The sequence below is a fragment of the Eulemur rufifrons genome, chromosome 7, assembly GCF_041146395.1.
Source record: "Eulemur rufifrons isolate Redbay chromosome 7, OSU_ERuf_1, whole genome shotgun sequence".
NCBI lineage: Eukaryota > Metazoa > Chordata > Mammalia > Primates > Lemuridae > Eulemur > Eulemur rufifrons.
The window spans coordinates 183,558,354-183,579,189 of record NC_090989.1 but is presented as its reverse complement, the minus strand read 5'-3'; the positions used below and the strand labels follow the sequence as shown (position 1 = coordinate 183,579,189).

The following is a 20,836-nucleotide window of genomic DNA, read 5'->3' as shown; positions in this document are numbered from 1 at the left end:
CCAGCGTCCCAGTGTGCTTCTCCAGGGCAGTGATGGACCTCCACAAACCCAGGCCCATCCGGGAGGAAGAAGCAGATCTCTGCAATCCATCCTTGGCCCTTCCTAAGTAGCCTTTGCTGCTGGGAAGCCTGGCCAGGGAGATAACATGCCCTCTGTCTCTCAGGGTTTGGGTGACAGCAGGAGCTCTAGCATCGGACTGCCTGGGTTCAAGTCCCAGTTCTGCACTCCCTAACTGGGTCCCCTGCACCTCGGTTTCCTCGCCTGTGAAGTAGAACAACATAAGCGATGCATAGCATCCAGGATATTCTAAGTACCAAATAAAACTTGGCCATTGTTATCATCCAAAAACAACAAAATGAACAAAAGATTTCTGGAATAATCAGTCCAGCAAAGATTCTGGAGTCCTTATTTGTGTAAAACACTGAAAGGCAGCCATTTTATTCATCCAACCAACAAATACTTAATTAGAACTTTTTATGTATCTGATTTTGTAAATCTATTATATTTAATATATTTAATTATCTAGCCATTCATCGATCCAATTTTTACCCGAGCACCTAGATGCCAAACAGTGGCAAGCTACAAGACACACATGTTACCAACAGACACATGTGGAGCAGGCACCTGCCCTGGTGAACCAGTCACGTGGTCCCTGGCTCTGTGGGGACAGTGGGGAAGACAGACAGGAGACACACCAGCCCACTGGCCGCCTAGCCTTTCACATCAGTGAACGCTGCTCGATCCTCAACTCAAGCAATCTGGCCAAAGTGAGGGGAGCTGAGCTGTCAGAGGAAGCCGGGCCCCGGTGGCCCTGCCCGCCCACCCTCCCTGCACACCCCGCCCGGGCCCTCACCTGCAGGTCTCGGTTGTGGTTTTCGCACAGGAGCTGCAGGAAGCGGAGGATGGGCTGCATGATGGTGATGACCGCGCTCATCTCCAGGTCGTCCTTGGTCTTGTCGGCCGTGGCCTGGGTGCCCTCCCCGGCCTGGTAGTGGTCGTCGGGGTCGGCCTCCCTCCTGAAGGTGGTGAAGGCCTTCCTAGTGGCAGCGGATGCCTCCAGGAGCTGATCCCGAGCCTCTTCCGTTATCTGTGTCGTAGGCTCTTTAGCTAGAAGGCAAGCGTCAGTCAGTCAGCGCTACAGAACCCCAGGAGTGCTACTCACTACACCGAGGATGACACTCAGAAACCCAAGGTCCTGTGTCCACTGGAGGTCCTCAAGGCTGGCAGAACACTCCAAGAAGTCACCATCTTCTCTCTGTCCTTAGACAGCATGAAAGCTGAGTCAAGCCTGCAGCCTTACTTGCTCTAATGCTTCACCAATGCTTGCACGTGTTTTAGAGGAAAAGCCTTAGTTCAGGTTCTGTCAGCCTCACAAGTCTAAGGCTCTGGGCCCCAGCTTCCTCCTCTGTACAAGGGGGGGCACTGGTGAATTCTACCCGGAGAGAGTGCCTGGCAGGTTCAACATAATGCTAATCACAACAGCAATGACTACCACTGTAACAGCTGACTGACCCTTTACCAGGTGCCAAGGCACCATGATCAAGCACTCTGTGTGTGTTATCTCCTCTAATCAATCTGCAGAATAACCCTGTGAGGAAGCTGTGGCACCACAGTCAGCAGCATCTCCTCTGCAGCCAGATGCCTGGCTTCAAACACTGGCTCCACTGCCTTCTAGCTGCACGTCCTTAACAAGTTCATTACATCTCTGCCTCCACTTCCTCATCTGTAAAATGGGGACAACAATTTTATTCACTTTGCAGAGTTGACTTGCGTTCTAAATGAACTGACATACAAAAAGAACCTTGAACAGTGCCTCATACTAAGTACTTACTACGAATCTAAGTAAGTACTAAGTACTTACTCACCCTTCTTCTTTTTCTTCTCCTTAGTCCCATTCTAAACAAGTTGTTCTCAACCAGGGGTGATTTTTGCCCCACCCAGGGGACAACTGGCAATGTCTGGAGACATTTTTAGTTGGGGCTCGGGGTGTGCTACTGGCCGCTACCGGGTAGAGGCCACGGATGCTGCTAAATATCCTACAATGCACAAGGCAGCCTTTACAGCAAAGAATTCTCCAAATGTCAACTGTGCTGTGGTTGAGAAATGCTGTTCTAAACTTGAAACGTGAAGCTTAGAGTGGAAAACGTGCTCAAGGCCATCTGACTCCATAACTTGTGGGTCCACTTCCTGGAACTACTTTTCTTCCAGTGGGATGATGGTTAAAAAGCTTTCCAAACTTTCAAATGCCTTAGAAAATAAGAGAAAATTATCTGACAAAGGACACCCAGTTTGAAAGGATGCATTTCCCCAACTTTCTCTAACGTTATATGGAAATCACAAGAAAAGCATATTCATGGATCCCCTGCTAATAAAACTCTAAGCTTGACCAAGAATGTTCATTAATTTATTAAACAAGAAGATCCTCCCAAGAAGCAGAACTTCAGCTCAGGTTATTTAAGAACAATATCAGAACCAGATTTTTTTTTTTCCTCCTGAAAGCCAGGTCACAATGCTTTTGGAGTCTAGAAATAATGAAAATAATAATAATAACGGGAACAAGGGACTCCTGTTGCTCACAGCCCTGCTGACTGAAGCTTGAAGAACGTTTACCTTTTTTCCGTGCTGGGGCCTCCCTGTCCGCCTCATCATCTTTCTTTTTATTTCCCAAGTCACTGGTGTTCACTGTCACCGTTGCCTTGATTTCTTGCTGGGCCAACTTCATTCGGTCGTAAAAGACCTTAAAGAATTTCTCTGACTTCTTATCTTCTGTCAACCGGCAAAAAAAGGAGTGCTAGAAAGGAAAACCCACAGATTTTCAACACAGTAACAGACTAGTTACCAAACCCCACTCACGACACCAAAACCTAATGGCGATCAGAGCCAGCTGTAAAACCTCACTCACAAGTAATCGAGGGACCAGGGTTGAACACTGCTCCACGAACTATTGCTCTCCGGGGTCTAAGGCCTGAGGTTTTCAACGCAGAGCCTTTAAAACAAACTGCTATGGCTGGAAGAGTCATGCAGGCTTTGGGAGCATGGTAAAGTGTGGTGGGCAGACTTCAGCCAGCTGAGAACAACTCCCTGCCACCCCTGCTCACACACAAAACAACTCCATTAACCACGGACACAGACTGTATTTTTGGTGATTACTGCAGTCATTTGTTCAAGAACTTCTATGTGCCCCTCCCCTGGAGCATATATACAGATGAATAAGATGTGCTACCTGCCCATACAGGGCTCGTTAACAGGTGAGGATGACACGTCCATAAGTCAAACTAAACACGTAAACATAATTTGCTCAGGAAGCTACACGATCGTATTAGAGAAGCTCAGAGCTGGTGAGGATGACATTGGGCTGGAGTGATCCCAAAATCCATGAAAAAGGTGATTTTCAAATCAGGCCTCAAAGAACAGGTAACAGTGGTTAGATGAAGAAGCTCAAAATTAACAGGTATCTCGCCTCTTGGATACACGTTTGTTTTTGGACCCACTGCAAGCAATAGTGTACACTGTTGATGTAAAAACACAATATGGTGTCTCAACTTCATTTATGAGTATTTGCTTTTCACCCCTTTGCAAACATCCTGCTGTTGCAAATTATTTACATAAAAATACAATACGGTCATTTCCAGAGGAATAAAACAAAGCTCCAAACAATGCACGATATTTACTTCTCCCTGTCGGATCTTTCTGCCATTTCAGATCCTCCCATTAGGAAAGACGGCCCTTCTCTACAGGAGGGAGCCCTAGGCTTCCAGTCTCAGAAAGGACTCAGATCTCACCAGGCTGTCGAAGCCCCCAAGTCCTGCAACCCCCACACACGCCCACGCTGGATTCAGCAGGCCCTAGGGGCCACCAGGCGTCCATCTGCCAGCGTGCAACTCCATCACTCTGACCCTTCCGGACACCAGCCCACACGCTATCTTGACACGTATCTGTCCCATCTGCCCACAGTGCTCTTCCTGGCCATGTGCTTTCTCCTGCTCTCACTGCTCTTCCTCACCTCTGGCTGTTTCTCACACACAGCACGGGACCCGTCCTTCCTGCCCGTGCTCCCCGGTTCTCTGGTTTCCCCCCAGCCGCTCCCAGATGCCAGCAGGCAAGTGAACACCACCAGTTGCCCATGCTCAGCCTCGTGGATCCGTGTGTCACCAAGTCCTCTACGACCCTCGCTCTGGAACCAAGCTAAGTCTTTCACATCCTCCTTTGCCCTTTACTGCTTTTTATTTCTTTCAGGTTGCCTGCTGTTTCATCCACCTGTCCATCGAGCCGTCCACCCATCCACTACTGCTGTGTGCCTGTCACGACTCGGGCACTGTGTCAGTTACAGGAGAAACCACAGTGAGCAAAAAGGGGCCTGGACCCTCCCCTGAAACCAGCTGCTGGTGAGGAGAACACAGTGAATCGATAACCACCCTAACGACCGTTTACTAAAACAGCCCTTTGTCCTCATGAAGGCGGCCCCCAGGCTGCTGATGCCTGGTGCTGCGGTGCTGCGGCCCCAACAGTGCCACTGCCAGGTTCTTCTTGTGTCTCCACGAGTCCCACCTTCTCAGGGGGCTGTCCCGAAAACGGCTCCTACCCACTCTCACACGCCCCTGTTTTACCTTCTCCCTCGCAATCGAACACTCTGGATCGCACTGTGGTGCTGTGTGTCCCCTGCCTGTCTGCTGCACACGGAGCACAGGCGCTAGGAAGGCAGACGCCGCACCTGTCTGGTGTCCAGGTGCCTCCAGAGCAGCCGGAAGAGGCCCAGAAGGCACAGCACGAGCATAGCCCATCACTTCACGGCTCCTCCTCGCTGGAGCCCCCAGTCAGATCCTTTTCCCATTCAGTGGACGTGACAGAGGTAAATCCCCTAAATAAATTCTAGAAGACCACTCAAACAAGAGAAAGCAACTTGCAGTCGTTCTCCTGAGAGATCATGCACCACAGACCAAAAAAACAAAAAACAACAACAGAAAAAGAAACACGAGGTGTGTGGATGAAGAACTCACTCTCTAGCCACCTTTTTTTTTTTTTTTTTTTTTTGAGACAGAGTCTTGCTCTGTCGCCCAGGCTAGAGTGCCGTGGCATCAGCCTAGCTCTCAGCAACCTCAAACTCCTGGGTTCAAGCAATCCTTCTGCCTCAGCCTCCGGAATAGCTAGGACTACAGGCATGCGCCACCATGCCCGGCTATTTTTTCTGTCTTTAGTAGAGACGAGGTCTCCCTCTTGCTCAGGCTGGTCTCAAACTCCTGACCTCGAGCGATCCTCCCGCCTCGGCCTCCCAGAGTGCTAGGATTACAGGCGTGAGTCACCTCCACCTTCTCATTGTGACTGAAGTTCCCACCAAGACAAGGCATCTGACATCTCCCCACCACAGGGGGTCATGGGGGACTGCCAGCTGAAGCTGTGGGCCCGCCAGAAGGTGGCTGCGCAGGACAATTTGCTTTGGTGGCTACCCCAGCAATCTTCTCGTTGCATGGAGGCAGCTTTAAAAGCATTTTGAGACAATCTGGTCATTCAAGAAAATCAAAAGCACTTCAAGTAAGTAAATAAATAAAGCCCGCCATCTGTCATCCGATAGCAGCGCAACACGGCACACACGGGTGGCCTGTGACAAACCGCACCGCTTGCCGGCCAGCCAGCTGACCCAACGGCTGTCACCTGACACTGTCGGGGTAAGGGGAGCTCTTAGGAAATGGGAAAGGGCAAGAGACCAAGGATTCCGCACTGCTGTGCGCTTCTGCCGTGCCGGCGTGCTCATTCTGCACAGATCCAAAGCAGCTTTATCAACCACGTATGCTCAGTAAAATAATAAAATGGACAACAGGGTCCAGAAGACATGAGTCAGCATAGAAAGCTAAAATGGGAAAAGGCTGGCAATTGAAGGATGGGAGAGATGGTTCCGGACAGTCTCAGGCTTGGCTCCGAGGTCCATGCCTGTTAGTATCAAAAGGAGAAATACAACCAGGGCCTCCACAGAAGGAAAATGCTTCTTAACAGAGGGGTTGGCAGGGCAGACTTTCCAGTCGGACTGCCTGCCCTGGATCCCGGGTCCCTCGCCTGCTGGCTCTGTGACCGGGGGCAAGGTGCAGCCCCTACAGACCCACGCGAAGGGGCTGCCACGGTGCATGCCGTCTGTGTATCACGTGCCCACTGGTGGTGTTGCTCTCCTGCTACCACTACATCACGGGGACGTGAAAACCCCACGCAGACGGCGACCCCATGAGCAGCTAGGGCAGGAGAGCAAGGTGGTGAGGGCCGTTTCTAGGTTAGAGAGACTTATAGCTACTGTCACCTTAGAAAGTAACAACGTCTGAAACCTGAATCTTCTCACCTGCAAAATGGGCACAATAATAGCACTTCATGCGTGGCCAGGAAGGCCCAAAGAGATCATCATAATAATACGATGCCTAATATTTACTGATTGCTTATGAGGTGCCAGGAACTCGGGCAAGCCTTCACATGCATTATTTCCTGCAGCAACCTGCTGAGGTATTACAATTACTGTTCCTTTTAGAGAGATCAGGGGACCCTGAAAGACAATGCACATTGTTTTAGCACACCCCCAAGACACCCAAACTGTGAAGAATGCAGCCTCCCCAGGGCACCCAGGTGAAAAGGGTACAACAGAGAGGACAGGCAAGGCCTTAGGCTCCAGGTCTCCTGGAAGATACCCTAGAAGGATACTCCCACCCAGCCATAGTGATGTACATGTAGTCCCAGCTACTCAGGAGGCTGAAGCAGGAGGATTGCTTCAGCCCAGGAGTTTGAGGCCAGCCTGGGCAAGTTTAGCAAGACCCTGTCTCTAAAAAACATAAAAAATACACCCTGGAAGGAAGAAATTTGGTTTCCACAAGGGAAGCGGTGGTGTCTTCTGTGAGAGTAGAAGCAAAAATGACAGTAGTGTGGGTGAAGACCCAAGATCCTTCCCCTGAGAGGGAAAGGGGGCCATGGGAGAGGAGGGAGGCTGAGGAACGGGGGTCCTCAGTCAGGGGCTTCTGGAACAGCCTGGCTGTGGCTGCTGGAGGCATTCACCTGCCCTCTCTGATGTCTGGTGTTGCCAAGACTTAGCGAGACCAGGGCCCTGCACAGTTCATGGACCTGCTCATTAAACCTCTTTCTGCAATAACATATCTGCAGGGCTTGGGAGGGGGAGCGGCAACGCGCTGCTCGGGACTGTATCTCTAGGTGCTGCCGGGACTGGGGACCAGAGCAGGTGGGCGCAGAGCCTGCCAGTCCTCAGGCTCTTGACGCGGGGCCTCTGCACATGGCTAGGTGCCCACTTCCCTGGTTCAGCTCATCGACCCTCCCCGAGCACCAAGAGCAAACCCTCACAGAGAGATTTCACTTTTCCAAACTTTCCACTCCGGGCCCCCCGGCAGGTGGGAGGTAGCCCTTCAACATAAATCTGGCCTAGAGCAGGCAACACTGGTCGGTGGTTCAGAGAAATCAAAACGGTGGCTGCCTCTGGGGGATGTGAGTGGGAAGTGAGCACAAAGGGGAACAAGAGAACTTTCTGGAGTGAAAGAGACATCTTGATCAGGCTGGTAGTTACACTAGAACAATGGCTCCCTCAAAGACATCCACGTCCTAATCCTTGAAAGCTGTGAAGATGTTACCTTGTATGGCAAAGGGGAATTAAAGTTGCAGATGGAATACAGGCTGCTAATCAGTAGAGAAATTAGCCTGGATTCTCTAGGCAGACCCAACGTAATCACAAGGGTCCTTAAAAATGGAAAAGCGAGGCAGAAGAGGAGGACGGAGAGACGCAACGTCAGGAGGGCTCCACTCGCCCCTGCTAAATTAGAAGATGGAGGAAGGGGCCGCGAGCCAAGGAGTGTGGGTGGCCACTAGAAATTGGAAAAGGCCAAGGACACGGTCTCCCCTGGAACCTCCAGAGAGGAACACAGCCCTGCTGACCCCTTAACTTCAGGCTGGTAAGATTCACATTGAACTTGTAAAACAATAACTTTGGTTACTTTTAAGCCACTAAGTTTGTAGTAATTTGTTATAGCAGCCCCAGAAAACTAAGACAAGTACAAAAACATTTGGCAAATCTAATCACTCTACATTTAAAATCTGTGCATATTACTTCATGTAAATTGTATCACAATAAAAATAGAGAGGGAATAGAAAGTCAGCTTTGATCCCAGAGAGCGAGGGAACTAGGTAGAGCTGTCCAGGTAAGGGGCCACCCGCAGAGGCCACCAACCCAAGGGGGGGCGTCTGCCTCCCCCACGGCTGACCTTTCCTCATCCTGTTATCTCCAAATCGTATTTGATTCCAAAGCCCTTTTCGTATATGCTGTCTCATCGGAGTCTCAGGAGATTGCCAAGACAGATATCACCATCATAATGTCTGTCACATTAGAGACGAGGGAGCTGGGGTTAGAGCAGGTCAGGGACCTGTGGCAGAGCCACGACAAACTCTCCTCCTTCTCCCCCCTGCCCGCATGTTTAGCCAACACAAAGACAAGCAGCTCCAGTGGCCAGGCAGGAGCAGAAGGCTGGGGAGGAGAAGGAAACGGAGCTGGTGGGGGCAGATCCTTAGCGCCAGTCCCTGACAACACGTCTGCCCTTGACATGCTTTCAGGAAGGGACAGGGGCGGATGAGGCAGTGACCGCTGGCCGTGGCCATCTCCATGCGGCTCTGGAGGGCAGGTGGTCGGGGGCAGGAGGCACAGCCACTGTAAGCCAAGCTTCAAAACCAAACAAAAGAGTTAAGAGGACACAGATCACAGAATGCTGCAGCTGGAGGCATTCTATTCCAGTTTCCAAATGCCTTTCCCAGCAGGGAAACCTGCTCTCTCCCCTCCCCAAACACCATCTTAGATAAAGAGCCCCGGGAGGGGAGAGACAGGAGAACGGCTGGGTTTGAAACAGGGCCAGGAGGATCCTCCCTCCCGCCAGCGAAACAACTCCTTGGAACTCAAGGGCTCTGCAGAACAGCATTAAAAACAACCACGGTAGTCCGTCCTTCCACATTTTACAGACAAGGAAACTGAGGCCCAGAAAGGGAAAGGGAAAGGGACTTGCCAAGGCCATGTGGAACCTCCCTCACCTGACTGCCCAAGCCAGCTGCTTTTGACCACGTTGGGTTGGGGTTAGTGGAAACGACAGCCTGAGTTAACATTCTTGCCCACAGATAATTGTCAAATGGACATTTTCCCTGCCTTGGGTTGACTGAGCTGTACAGGGGCCACTGAATCAGGGCCTTAGATTAAAAGAACAATAAAACTACCTTTTCAGATCAGTCTTGGAAATAATAAAATATTGCTCAAGTAGCCTGGCAGCTATCTACTACCTGTTCCCCACCCCCAAGTCCATGCAAAGAAACAGAGCATGGTTTGTGACAAGCTGCCTCACCTCAGAACGAGAGGTCGGGGCCAGCGAACAGTGGCAGCTACCCTGCAGGCAGCAGGAAGGCAGAGGGCAGGAGGGGGTGGGGTGGGGTGGATACTCCTTTCTTTAGGTGCAAGAGGTCCCAGCCTCAGTTAGACCGCGTGGGTGAGGGGTGGTGGGGAGAAGAATAGTGGGAGATACAAGCCTTCTCCATGACCTGGACACATACCGAGGAAGGTAAGTGAAGGAGCAGCAAACATCTTCCTTATCAAGAAGGCACCTTTCCCAGAATTCAGGAACTTCGAGAGAAGACAGGCCTTGTACTCCAAGGATTACGATGCTCCTGGAATGTGAGCCAGACTGCCTGTACCTGGTGGGGCTCGAAGCCATTGTGATGGGAGGGGAGGAGCCCCTCTGTGGGCATCCTGGCTGCAGGACAGGGCAGTGGCAGGGAGCAGAGACACTGTGTCCCAGGATGGAGCCTGGTGGGAACAGGCAGGATGGCCTTGGGGCAGGCAGCCCGTAGTGACCTGACTGCCTGACTGATCCTTCCCCAAAGGCAGGCATTTCCACCCTGCAGCTATCCACCTTTTAGAAGCATTCACTCTGGGCCTTCAGAGAATCCAGAGAATGAGGTTTTCCGCTTGACTGCCTCGCAAGACATGCCCTGACCAACGCAGCCCGTGACACTCGGCACGGCTGCTCACTTACCTGCTGCAAAATTAGTTAAATTCTCAGGCCAAATCCAAGAATTTGAAAAATGTGGCTGCTGCACAGTGAGCCCATGCTGGAGTTTCCAAGGGCTGAAAGTTCTTCCCTAGAGTCTTTGATTTTTCTCTTTCAGTCACACCTGCTGGGGAAGTCTCTGGGACTTGCGGGGATGTCTCCAATCAGACCAACCCGCTCCTGCCCAGCTGGACCAGAAGCTCTGCAGGTGACAGAGCCATGTCAATGGCCACCAAGATGAGGGGTTTACCTTGACTCTCTTCCTACACCTGTAACTGAGAGTTCACCACCTTCCTGGGAATCCTCTCTTTGCAAGTTACATTAAGGTGAGTGGCAACTAATGTTTCCAATTTGCCAGGCACTGCCTGAGTGCTTTATACACATTATCTCATTTAATCCTCAAAACTGCCCCATGAGGCAGGTGCCGTTATCATCCCCACTTTACAGATGAGGAAACTGAGGCTCCAAGAAGTTAGGTAACTTGCCAAGTCATACATCTGGTGAGTGGTGATGGTGCCCGGCACACAAGCTCCATTGCTCTCAACCACCTGCTTTGGTAAACACCTCTCACCTGAGCAAGAGTCTGTCCTGCTCCAAATACCTTTTGGCATTTTATAATCCCCCCCCGCCCCTGCCCCTGCCCCTACCCCCTAAGTCTCTCAGAGGCATAAATACAGACTCCTCTCATAGGACAGAATAGCTGTGGTAGGTTCACACATGAATGCCCAAGTTTCCTATGACGTTTAATACATTTGTTAAAATGGGCTCCCAAACAACCTCTTTCTGCTAGTTGAAGGTTTGCCAGGGCTGGAGAGTATAAATCATTAACAAAACCATTGTTATACAATGACTGCTGTAGGTCTTGAGTCCTTTTCTTAGAAACCAATGATAACAATCAAAACTCAAAGATCAGGAACCATGAACTAGGTAATAAAACACACCCGGTCGGGCACAGTGAGCCTCGGAGAACTGGAAGTCAGGAAGCCTCGATCACAGTCTCGGCTCCTTGCTACCCAGCCATGTGATCTTGGGCAATTTACTTATGCTCTTTTGTGCCCTGGGTTCTTTACCTGAAAAATGAGGGTCTTACCACCCGTCTTGTCTGCAACACATGGAAGCTGGGGGCCCAGCAAGGTTGCAGTTTTGAAACATTAAGTGTGAAAAACGCTTTCCTGCTGAGCACTAATTCAAATGCAAGGTGCCATTGTTATCTAACAATAATAACACTTTCTAAGGAAAGGAATTCAAATGTAAGACAGGCTCCACCACTGCTCTGACGTTATGCAATGACCAAAGTCTAGTGTCCAAATTACACCCAACAATAAACAATTCCAGATGGTTCTGGAAGGTCAAGATGGCCTCTAAAGTGACAGCAAAACACAATGAACAGCAATTCCCGATAGCTGTCACAATAAAGGAAGTTAAAAAAAAAAAAAAAGTCTGGCTGGAATTTCACTAGCTGTAAAAGCCATTCAGATTTCTGTTCACGTACAGATAAACATTTTTGCTTCCACATCTCAAAGTTTAATACACCCCAAGGCAGAATGCAAGTTTGTGCCAGACCCTCCTCGGAGACAGCCCCAACCAAGTCTTTCAACACGAACTGTCTCCCAGCATTTTCAACCATTCTTGATTTCAGGGGAAGTTGGATGTATGAAAAGGGTCTAATCATTAATGAAATGGGCATTCAGAATTGAACACGCCCTTGGCATAAATTATCACTCAAAGAAGGAACGTTTTTGCAAAGTGCGATGGGTTTCACCCAGTCAACATCTGGAGCTCTTAGTTTATCGACCTCTCTGAGGATGATTCCAGCTTTCATGAGTTCAGAAATTATATAAACGTCAAAGCAGAAAGGAAGGGATGGAGCGAAGCAAGTCTGCACTGGAAAGGCATCAACATTTCAACTTCATTTTTCTGAGACGAGGTCCTCCCCGTCCACACTGTAGAGCCACAGTATGGCTTGATCACTTGATGACATTAAGTATTGATGACTTAGAGACAAACACGCCATTTCAACTCCTCTGCCAGGCAAGGGTTGGGCGGAGGCCCATTGCTGATGGCTGACTCTGAGAGCAAAGGTGGAGGACGAGGAGACCCTCACTCTTATTAATCTGGTCACTGGGCTCTAGGGAAGGGCCTGCGCTCTAAGATCAAGGCCAAAGCCGTGGATCTCTATGATGCTTCCCAGTGAATTAATTCGGTCTTCAGCAAGCAGCAAAGTCCAACCTTTTCTATAGGAAACACTTTTCCCCTGAGACAGAAAGCTTAACGCCTCTCCTTTGCTATCTCCCCGTGCCCACAGGAACCAGCACTTGCTGAGAGCCCTCTGCCCTGCCTGGCAAGCAGTACGGTGGGTCAGAATGACCCTGTGTGGGTCAGAATGCTAAGTGCCACACATGTTCATCAACAACATCTCAACCAAAAGCTGTGCGTCCTAAAGATAAATGCAGAAGATGCACTCTTACAAAGCCCTTGATTGTGGACGTAGGCCATCAGTGACCGTGGTCTCCAGTAATATTTAACAGTACAATTGGACAGATTTCAGGGAGGTGGGCCACTCTGGAAGAACCTGGGACTCTGGCCCAGAAACAAGATGTTAAGGAGACTCCAAGTTTCCTCTGGGTTCAATGATCAAACCTTATGCATGACAAAGGCCAGCACCTTGTGTCAGGGTACACTGGCACCCGTCTGTCCCTTCTAGCCAAAGTGAAGAGAAGAAAATGGGAAGCCTCCAGAAAAAAAAACGAAGATGACCAGTGGAATGTAAAGTAGATGACACCCATAAAAATAAGAGTGGGACAGACGCAACCCACAAATCTGCCTGAAGTGGAAGGAGACTGTGGCAGGGAGCCCCCAGATGAATCCTCCAGAAGCGCAGGGAGGTGTTTCGGCAGCTCTTCAAGCCAACATGTGGCTTATAAAAAAGGCACTACGAAGCAAAGGCGAGTTTGGTCAGATCTCAGGAAGGACTTTTGTCAAAGGACTCAGGGAGGCTTTAGAATCTCAGTCCACGGACATCGACTCAACTAGAGAAGAGGAAGTGAGCAATGTGAACTGCACGTCTGGGCTCCAAGCGACACACGACAGCCTCTCAAGACGGCTCCAGGGCTGATTCTGTGGCTCAGCTACAGGTGTCACTCTCAGGTCCTATCTCGGCCCACTCACAGGCTGGCTGTGGAGTCTGTGGACGGGAGGACCCGGAGGCCTTCTCATCAGGCCTCCAGCCCGTATCGGGAGACCTGAAAAGAAAGATGCCTGAGGTGCTTGGGAAACTCCACCACCAAGAGATGCGTCCTGCACATCAGCACGGGAGGGTGCAGGGGGCAGGGAGCTCCCTGCTGTGACGAGGGTCCAGGACTGAGGATCCGGTGGTGACCTGGCTACTGTTCCTTCCCTCAGGGGTCAATCTGTGTCATGGGGAAAGGGGACGGAAGCAGCAGCTGCACTTTGGGAAAAACCTTCCAGATCTTAGTGTGTACCTGAGGGATGATGAATCAACACTGACTGATGTTTCCTGCCCTCAACACTCCGAGGTTCCCAGGGAACTCAATGTGTGATTTATACTCATGCCGAGCCTAATCCTTGGCCCACCCATTTTCTGTGCAGTCCCAGGGCTCAGAGGGAGAGCTCTGTATCTTGCATCTTTAGCAAGGTAGAAACGTACGAATAGGGGTGAGCTAGGAACTGGGTCGGTTTGGACAGGTTATTTAATGACTTCAGTTTCCTCATCTGCAAGGGGAAGGAGGAGGATAAGAACCATCTGAGAGGCCTGTTGGACGGAGTAAGGGAAGGAACACAGGTAAGAGCCCACACAGCACCTGGCAGGTATTCTGCATCAGCCACATTCTCCTCCCTGCTCTCCAAGCACCTAACAAGTCCACTCGACCATAAAATCTGAAGAAAAATCAATATGCCCTCGAGTGCCAGGGGCAAGGACACCAGCTCACAAGTAGCAAAACACCAAGCAAAGTGAGTAAGTCCCCGGTGGAGGACCTGCAGTCACCCTCGTCCCTCTGCTCAACTCCACTCACTCTCGGGCACAGCCAGAGCCCAGCCTCCAGTGGTTTCCCTCCGGAACGTTCATGTCTCGCAACCCCGCAGGCCCATTTTGCTGCGTGCTGGCCGCCAGGGAACTTCCACGGGGCCGCGGAGTGCGTCCCTGGCAGCAGAGGGCGAGGGGCACAGATGGCCCGGTGGACGGACAGGGGCAGGGTGAAATTACACGGCGCTCATCTGCGTAAGTGCCGCTTTGTGTATTATGGCTTTGGCAGCAGCGCGCGTATCCAAGCAGGTGACGGACCTGAGCCAACTTGGTGCCCTTTAGAAGCACTGACTGACTAGGGGTTGGCAGGGACCTCGGAGATCACCTCATCCGGCCTCCCACCTGACGACAAGCGCGGTACCCTGGTGGAGCAGACACTTCATGCTGCTCTGCCACCCCCCAACAGCTTTGCGCCCACCACGCTGGCCCCTTTCCTTCAGCTGCTGCCACCTGCCACGCCCACGCCAGCCATTTTCTGGAATGCTCGTGCCCTCTCTGCTCTTCACAGGGCTGCTTCTCTGCTCAGCTGTCAGGTCCCAGCTTGAATGGCACCTCCCTGGATAAGCCCTCCGGGACCCCCCTCAGTAGGCCCTGTCTGCTTCCCCCATCACACTTTCCAAGCTGTGATTTAGCTGGCTGTTAACTGGTTTCCTAGCTACCTCTCCCTCGAGACTGTAAGCTCCTGGAAGGCAGGGCCCAGGCTAATCTCTTCTCCAACTGTATCATGGCCACCTTGCACCTGGCACCCAGTAAGTGCTCAATAAACATTGACTATATTAAGCTGAGTGCAGTGGTGCACGCCAGTCGTCCCAGCACGCAGGGGCATCACTTGAGCAGCTGAAGTTTAACACGGTGACCACAAGATCCCTGCATGTGAAAGCTCAAAGTCCTGCTCAGTGGGAAAATGCAGCATGCCACAGACCAGCCGGAGGTGGCTGACGTGGCGGTGTCACCTCTCAGAGGCTTATCAGGTTTTTGCACATAACTCTGTGATGGGCTCGGCCTGGCTGGGCATCCTTAGTCCACCTAGTTAACTGTTAACTACTCCGGCCGCACTGACACAGCAGCTGGCGTTGCTAACTACAGTGCAGGAGGGGCAGCCATTTGTGGGCCTTCGGTCTCAGAACCTGGCTCCCTCCCCAGACTTGATAGCTACAAGCTCTGGGCTGAACAGTTTGTGGGCTTGTGTTGCAAGGAGGCTAATAAAAACACATTTCTCAAACACCGTATGGTGAGGGCAACTGAAATATATCCTCCCCAAAGAGCAATAATTTTTTTTAAGTCCTGAATTCAAAGGGAAACAAGAGGCATAAAGACTTCAGACAGCTGTACTCTTCAGTGTCTGGGCCGTCTTGATGAAAAGTTTAAAGCCTAGGCATAAGAAAGTGGTAGAAACTTCGAGAGAGCATCTGACGGTTTCAAAAAGGAAGGTAGAGGACCTCAGGAAATCTAAGTGGGCATAGATTTCTCTGTGAAAGGAGGGTCCAGGCAGAAGAACCAGAGCCGACTGTGAATATCGAGTCAGTTCTCAGAAGGAGGGGCTCCAGGTTTGTGTGTGCGGCACCTTTAACGTCCTGCATCAGGAATTAAGCTGCTGGCAACTTTCTAATGAGAAAATCGTCTCAGCCACGCAGTTGACTCTGCTGGAAGATTTCCAAAAGGAAAGTCCCTCTGGTTACTCAGAGAGAAAAAAAAAAAAGAAAATTACCTACTTGGTCTGGAATCCGGGGATATTTTATGCAGATGTCTCCAATAAGGGGAAGTCAGCTTGCCTTTGATTATTCAAACAGGCTACTGCTATTAAGGATTGCACAACTCTTGGGCAAGGCAGGGGTAGGCTTGGCTTTTTAAAAATTTTTTCAGCCTCTCCTCATGCAACTGCTTATTTTTTTTTTTTTCTAAGACCTTTTCATTCTAACCTGCCTAACTCGCATCTTCTGCTCTGGTGGGAATGTGACACACAACACAGAGTCATCCCAGGAGCCTCTGTGGCCACGGTCAGGCTGGCCAGGGTACAGGTGGCCCTGGGCAGCCACAGGGTTTTCAGAGCTGCACATTTGGCTTCCCTGCTGAGCATGTGATGGAGCAGCCAAGCTTTTAAAATTGCAGGCTGAGTGATTTCAACCTGCAACCTTCAGGTAACAGGAGTTGCCCAAGCTCCAGGAATTATTGTGGGGCAAACCCATTCTCTTGTCCTCATGTGGTTCTATTTTACAATGTGCTAGAGAAGTAGCAGACATCACTCCACCCAGGGCAAGAGCACAGAGAATGTGTGGAAATACAAACAGCCCTTCTCCTCCGGGCCATATCGACTGCCCCGCTAGCAACACAATCCACCAGGTTTTAGAGCAATCCAAATTCCCTGCTTGGGAAAGAGAGCTTCTGTCAGGTACGATGGGAGAATTCTAGGATTGGTCCCTCTAATGGAGGGGCTGATAATAAAAAAAAAAAAAAAATCACGGGAAAAGAAATAGAGGAATGTGTAAAAAATACAGCTTAGGAAAAAACCTCTTCTGATGTCCAGAGCCATGCCACGGGGGAGCTCTTCGGAAGGAGAGGAAAAATATGCTGTTTCCGGAGACAGCGTCAAGAATCATGAGTAGGTGTGAGAAACACGGAAGTTTACAGATAAAAAAAAGAAGAAGAAGAAGAAGAAGAAAGAGAGAAAGAAAGCAAAGCAAAGGAGGAGGAAAAAGGAAAGAATCAGGGAAGGGGGGAGTGAGATCTCTGAGAGACAGGAGAATTAAAAAACACCATGGCAACCACTCAGTCCACCTACCCTGGCCGCCCACCCACAGCCAGATTCTTTACTGACGCATTTGAGAACAAGCTGGTTCCTACCAGCTCAGGAAGGTGAGCAAACCCAGAGAGCTCATTAAATCCCTTCTCAGCGACTCTTGTCTGCCTGCAGATAGTGAGCAAGGAGGATATAAATAGAAGTTATATAACATCTCTTTGTTGATTCCTGTGCTTACCAAAAAAATGCAGCCTGACCTTGTTTTTCTTTAGAGTTTGCCTCGGCCTGCCAGTTGAGGACTTTCATCCAGATAGGAATCATCTTAAAGTTTAAAAAGCAGGATATAGATTTCCAAGTTAAGGGTACTCAGGATGGCCCGTCCAAGTTCGGAACCCTCAGGGTCAAGTCCTCCTCAGGTACAAATAAAAAAAAAAAAAAATCCACTAGCTATTTAAAAAATCAGGTAAGGAATCCAGTGGCTTCCTCTCAGAACATTTCCTGATGAAAATTAAGGAGTAAATGTAACACCCAAGAGCAAAGAATCATTAAAATGGCATCTTGGGTTTTCTAAAAACCCAAGACTATATATATATTTAAAGCTGACAGTTTCTAAATACCCTCTAGGCATAATCGGTTGTCTTTTTCTTCCTTAATAGGCAAGACATAAGAGTCCAGTGGATGAAAAAGGCGTCCTCCTTAAAGACGCTGATATCAACGAGTGCTACGTAGGAAAACACAAATCAGGTGCCCTGAAATGCGGCCCAACATGGCCAGACCCTCCAGCACCTGTTGAGGCTCATGAACAGACTCCTGCGTCAGTGTCTTCGTCAGAAGGTAGTTCAAAATGAGTGCGTGTTTATGGGATACACTTCTGAGCCCCGTGATTCTGATTTCTTGTCTAACCTGTTGATGCCACAAAACTCTTTTAAAAACTGTTACCACAGGAACTTTTCCCTAGCAAGCGTTCTTCGAGAAACGCTACAGGTGCTGATGAATTCAACACCCTTGGTCTCAGTAAGATTTTCCTGAGTCTTAGAATGTGTGGCTTTAACTGAGAGGACTTTCAAACCTATAATGCAAAAGTCTGAAATGCAAATGTCTTCAAGGGTCAGGCAGTTAGGTGTTGGTCAAATGGAGCGGAGGCCCTACTTAAGAATTGAAAAAGTTCTTTCCTTTTTTCCCCAAAGCCCTCTTAAATTCAGAAGGAATTCAGAAAGCTCTATACACAATGTTTTCAATGTATAATGTATCAGCAAAACTAAATACCCCATAGAGCTCTGGTCAGCTCAGAGGGTTACCATAGCAAGAGATGCTGTGACTGTCATTCCTACTATGAGATTTCCTTTCTCATCAGAGCCTGTAAGTGGTCACATACACAATAAGGCATAATCTAGGCAAGATATTGGGTATCGAACACAAGCAATTAAAAAGATGCTCATGTATTAGCCATTTGCCATTACAGTATTAAAAGTATCTAGATGACTCATAAAATGACCAGAACAAGAGTTTGTTGTTTTGTTTTCTAAGAAGATAAAGAACCACCTATTAGTATTCAAGGTTACCTAACACAACACCTCTTCAGAGGAGTGAGGAACCTGAGTTGTTGCTGAGAGGGGACAAGGAGTCCACATCCCCTGCCCAACGCCTGGTCGTCCTAAGTCATGTGACCGAAGCACATCAGCCCATCTGTCAACCAAGCCCCACTAGCCTCCTGCCTTCTCCTCTTCTAAAATCCCTGCAGAGCAAAGCAACTTCTACCTTCTACAGCGTGAACAGCGAGGATCTGGTAGGAACCAACACAGCTTCATGTTCCGATGCGGCAATGTTGCCAGGTAACAAATGTAGAAATACACTCCGAAAACTGTATGTGACAATATACAACCTCCGCTCTGCAGCTGATAACCGAGGGAGTGTTAAAACATCGTGTTCTCTTAACACTTGGGCTTTTGGTGTGAAAATAAAATTAAATGGGATACTTCCTCTTGTAAATATAAGACAGGCATACAACTTACACAAGCATCCACTAATTGGAAGTAGTAGAGGGGTTTGCAACAGCGATCCGCAGTGCATCCTAGCTTTCACTCTCCCCCACAAGACGAATTCCAGAAAACCCAAAGAAAGAGAGTAACTGAGCAAGAGCTTTCCTTCTGTCAGGGACAAGTTCACCTCTGACTACTGTGAGGAAGCTACTCACAAGGACATCAGGAAAGCTCATACATTGTTATAAAACCGAATGTGCTTCCATTGTCTGGGTTCATAAGTCTACCTTTAAACTCATTGGATAACCAAGCAGTGACCACTTGCTTCTCAGATCAAATAACCAGTGAGCCTACGCCCACCCCCAAGGAGAACAAGACAGGGCACCGAAGAGGACACAGAGCACTGAAGAGCTCCCTCACTTTAGACCCCAGCAACTTAAAGCCTGTCTAGCATGGTCGAAAGCTGAGAGATTTTTGAGGGCCTTGTGTTCAAATCCCAGCTCTGCCAAGTGGGTGACTTTGGGTATGACACGTGGTTCTTTTTGAGACTCGGTTTCCTCATCTGTAATTGGGGCTATCCCACATAGTCCAGATAAAGTACCTTTAACAGCATCACATACAGTGACGGGCATTTTATAAAGACAAGAAGTAACCCCCCCTTCTTTTTCCTTCCCCCAAACACAAATATTCTTCAACCAGCAAAGAATGGGGAGAATCTGGTACATGCAGCATCTTTTAGTGAAACAGGCAAAAGCTGAGATCTAATAAGCCTCACGTTGTGCTAAAGAACATGCTTCTTCAGATGCAAGTACAGAAACAACAAAAATTGTTAATAACTTTTCACAAGAACCCTAATTCAATGAGGGTTCCTCAATCTCCACGGTGAGGAAGTTGTGCAAAACAGTCTCCTTGTCATGAACTTTCATAGACCTGGGAACCTGGAACTTGCTGGAAGTGAAGTTCCACGTAGGGCACATGCATAATTTTTATCTGGTAAACGAGACGCTCAGCCTGAAAGGAAAAGTCTTTCATGGTTTCCTCCTCCAGCATTAACGGGCCAAATTTATAAACAAAGCAAATACTGCAACTGCCCAAGCTGTCTCTGATGTATCAGGAGGGCAGAGCGCCTCCCACGAAGAGCCCACCACCAAAGACAACAACAGAGAGTGAAGCCGCAGATTCCGGTCTGCCCGGCCGACAGGAGCAAGGTCTTTGCGGGGGGCCGTGTCTGTGCTCGGGAAATCAGCGGAGGCTTCTCACGTAAGGAGGCAGCACTGCAGAGAGGCGAAGAACTCAGGCTCTCTGACACAACCACCAGCCAGCTCTGTGACCCTGAGCAAGGAACCTGACCCCTCAGGTCCTCTGTTTCCTCATTAGCAAAAAGGGGTCCCAGCAGCAGCACGTACCACGCAGGAGCGGCGTGGAGAGTGAATGAGAGCACGCAGAGGACCCAGCCCAGCTCCTGCCGCAGACGCCCTCACTGTTACTAATACTACTGTCTGCATCGCTTCTCGGCCTTTTGGCTAAGATCAAGTGTATTCTCCTACGTACAGTTATCATTAAGAAGAAAACAGGGAGAACATAAACCCTTTAAGTGTCGCTGGCATCGCAAGGATATTTCTCCAAAATGACATTATGTATTTCCCCTGGGCTCAGGTCAACATAACTCCCTTCCACCTCTAAAGAAGTTCCCCTTTAAAATGGTAGTAACCATTAACAACACAATTTCACGTTTCACATTCTCATGTTTATAATCAGAAACGGTGATAAGGCTTAAGTAACATGGTGGGTCAGAACTTCTAGTCCTTCAGTGAACACTCCCTGAACACCCACCACAGTCCACGTGCAGGGGGGCAGGCGGAGGCTTGACCCTGGAAGAAACTGGTCTTGGGCGATTGAGAGAAAAGATAAACCACCAGCAAGGAGCCAGAGCTGCTATTTACAAGCAGTTACTATGTGTTAAGCACCACGCTGAGCTGAGCGCTCTCTGCGCATTACCTCAGTGCTTTCCCTAACAGGG

At 49.5% G+C, this 20,836-nt stretch overlaps 1 protein-coding gene across 1 annotated transcript in view; it reads right to left on the bottom strand.

Annotated features, from left to right (window-relative positions):
* ITPR1 (inositol 1,4,5-trisphosphate receptor type 1) overlaps positions 1 to 20,836 on the bottom strand; it is a 320,526-nt gene that overhangs the window by 72,383 nt on the left and 227,307 nt on the right. The window contains exons 45-46 of the mRNA XM_069476048.1: positions 2,611 to 2,791; positions 854 to 1,107 (exon numbers count right to left, since the gene is read on the bottom strand). Coding sequence (XP_069332149.1) covers positions 854 to 1,107; positions 2,611 to 2,791 — 435 coding nt within the window. The remainder of the gene's footprint in view (positions 1 to 853; positions 1,108 to 2,610; positions 2,792 to 20,836) is intronic.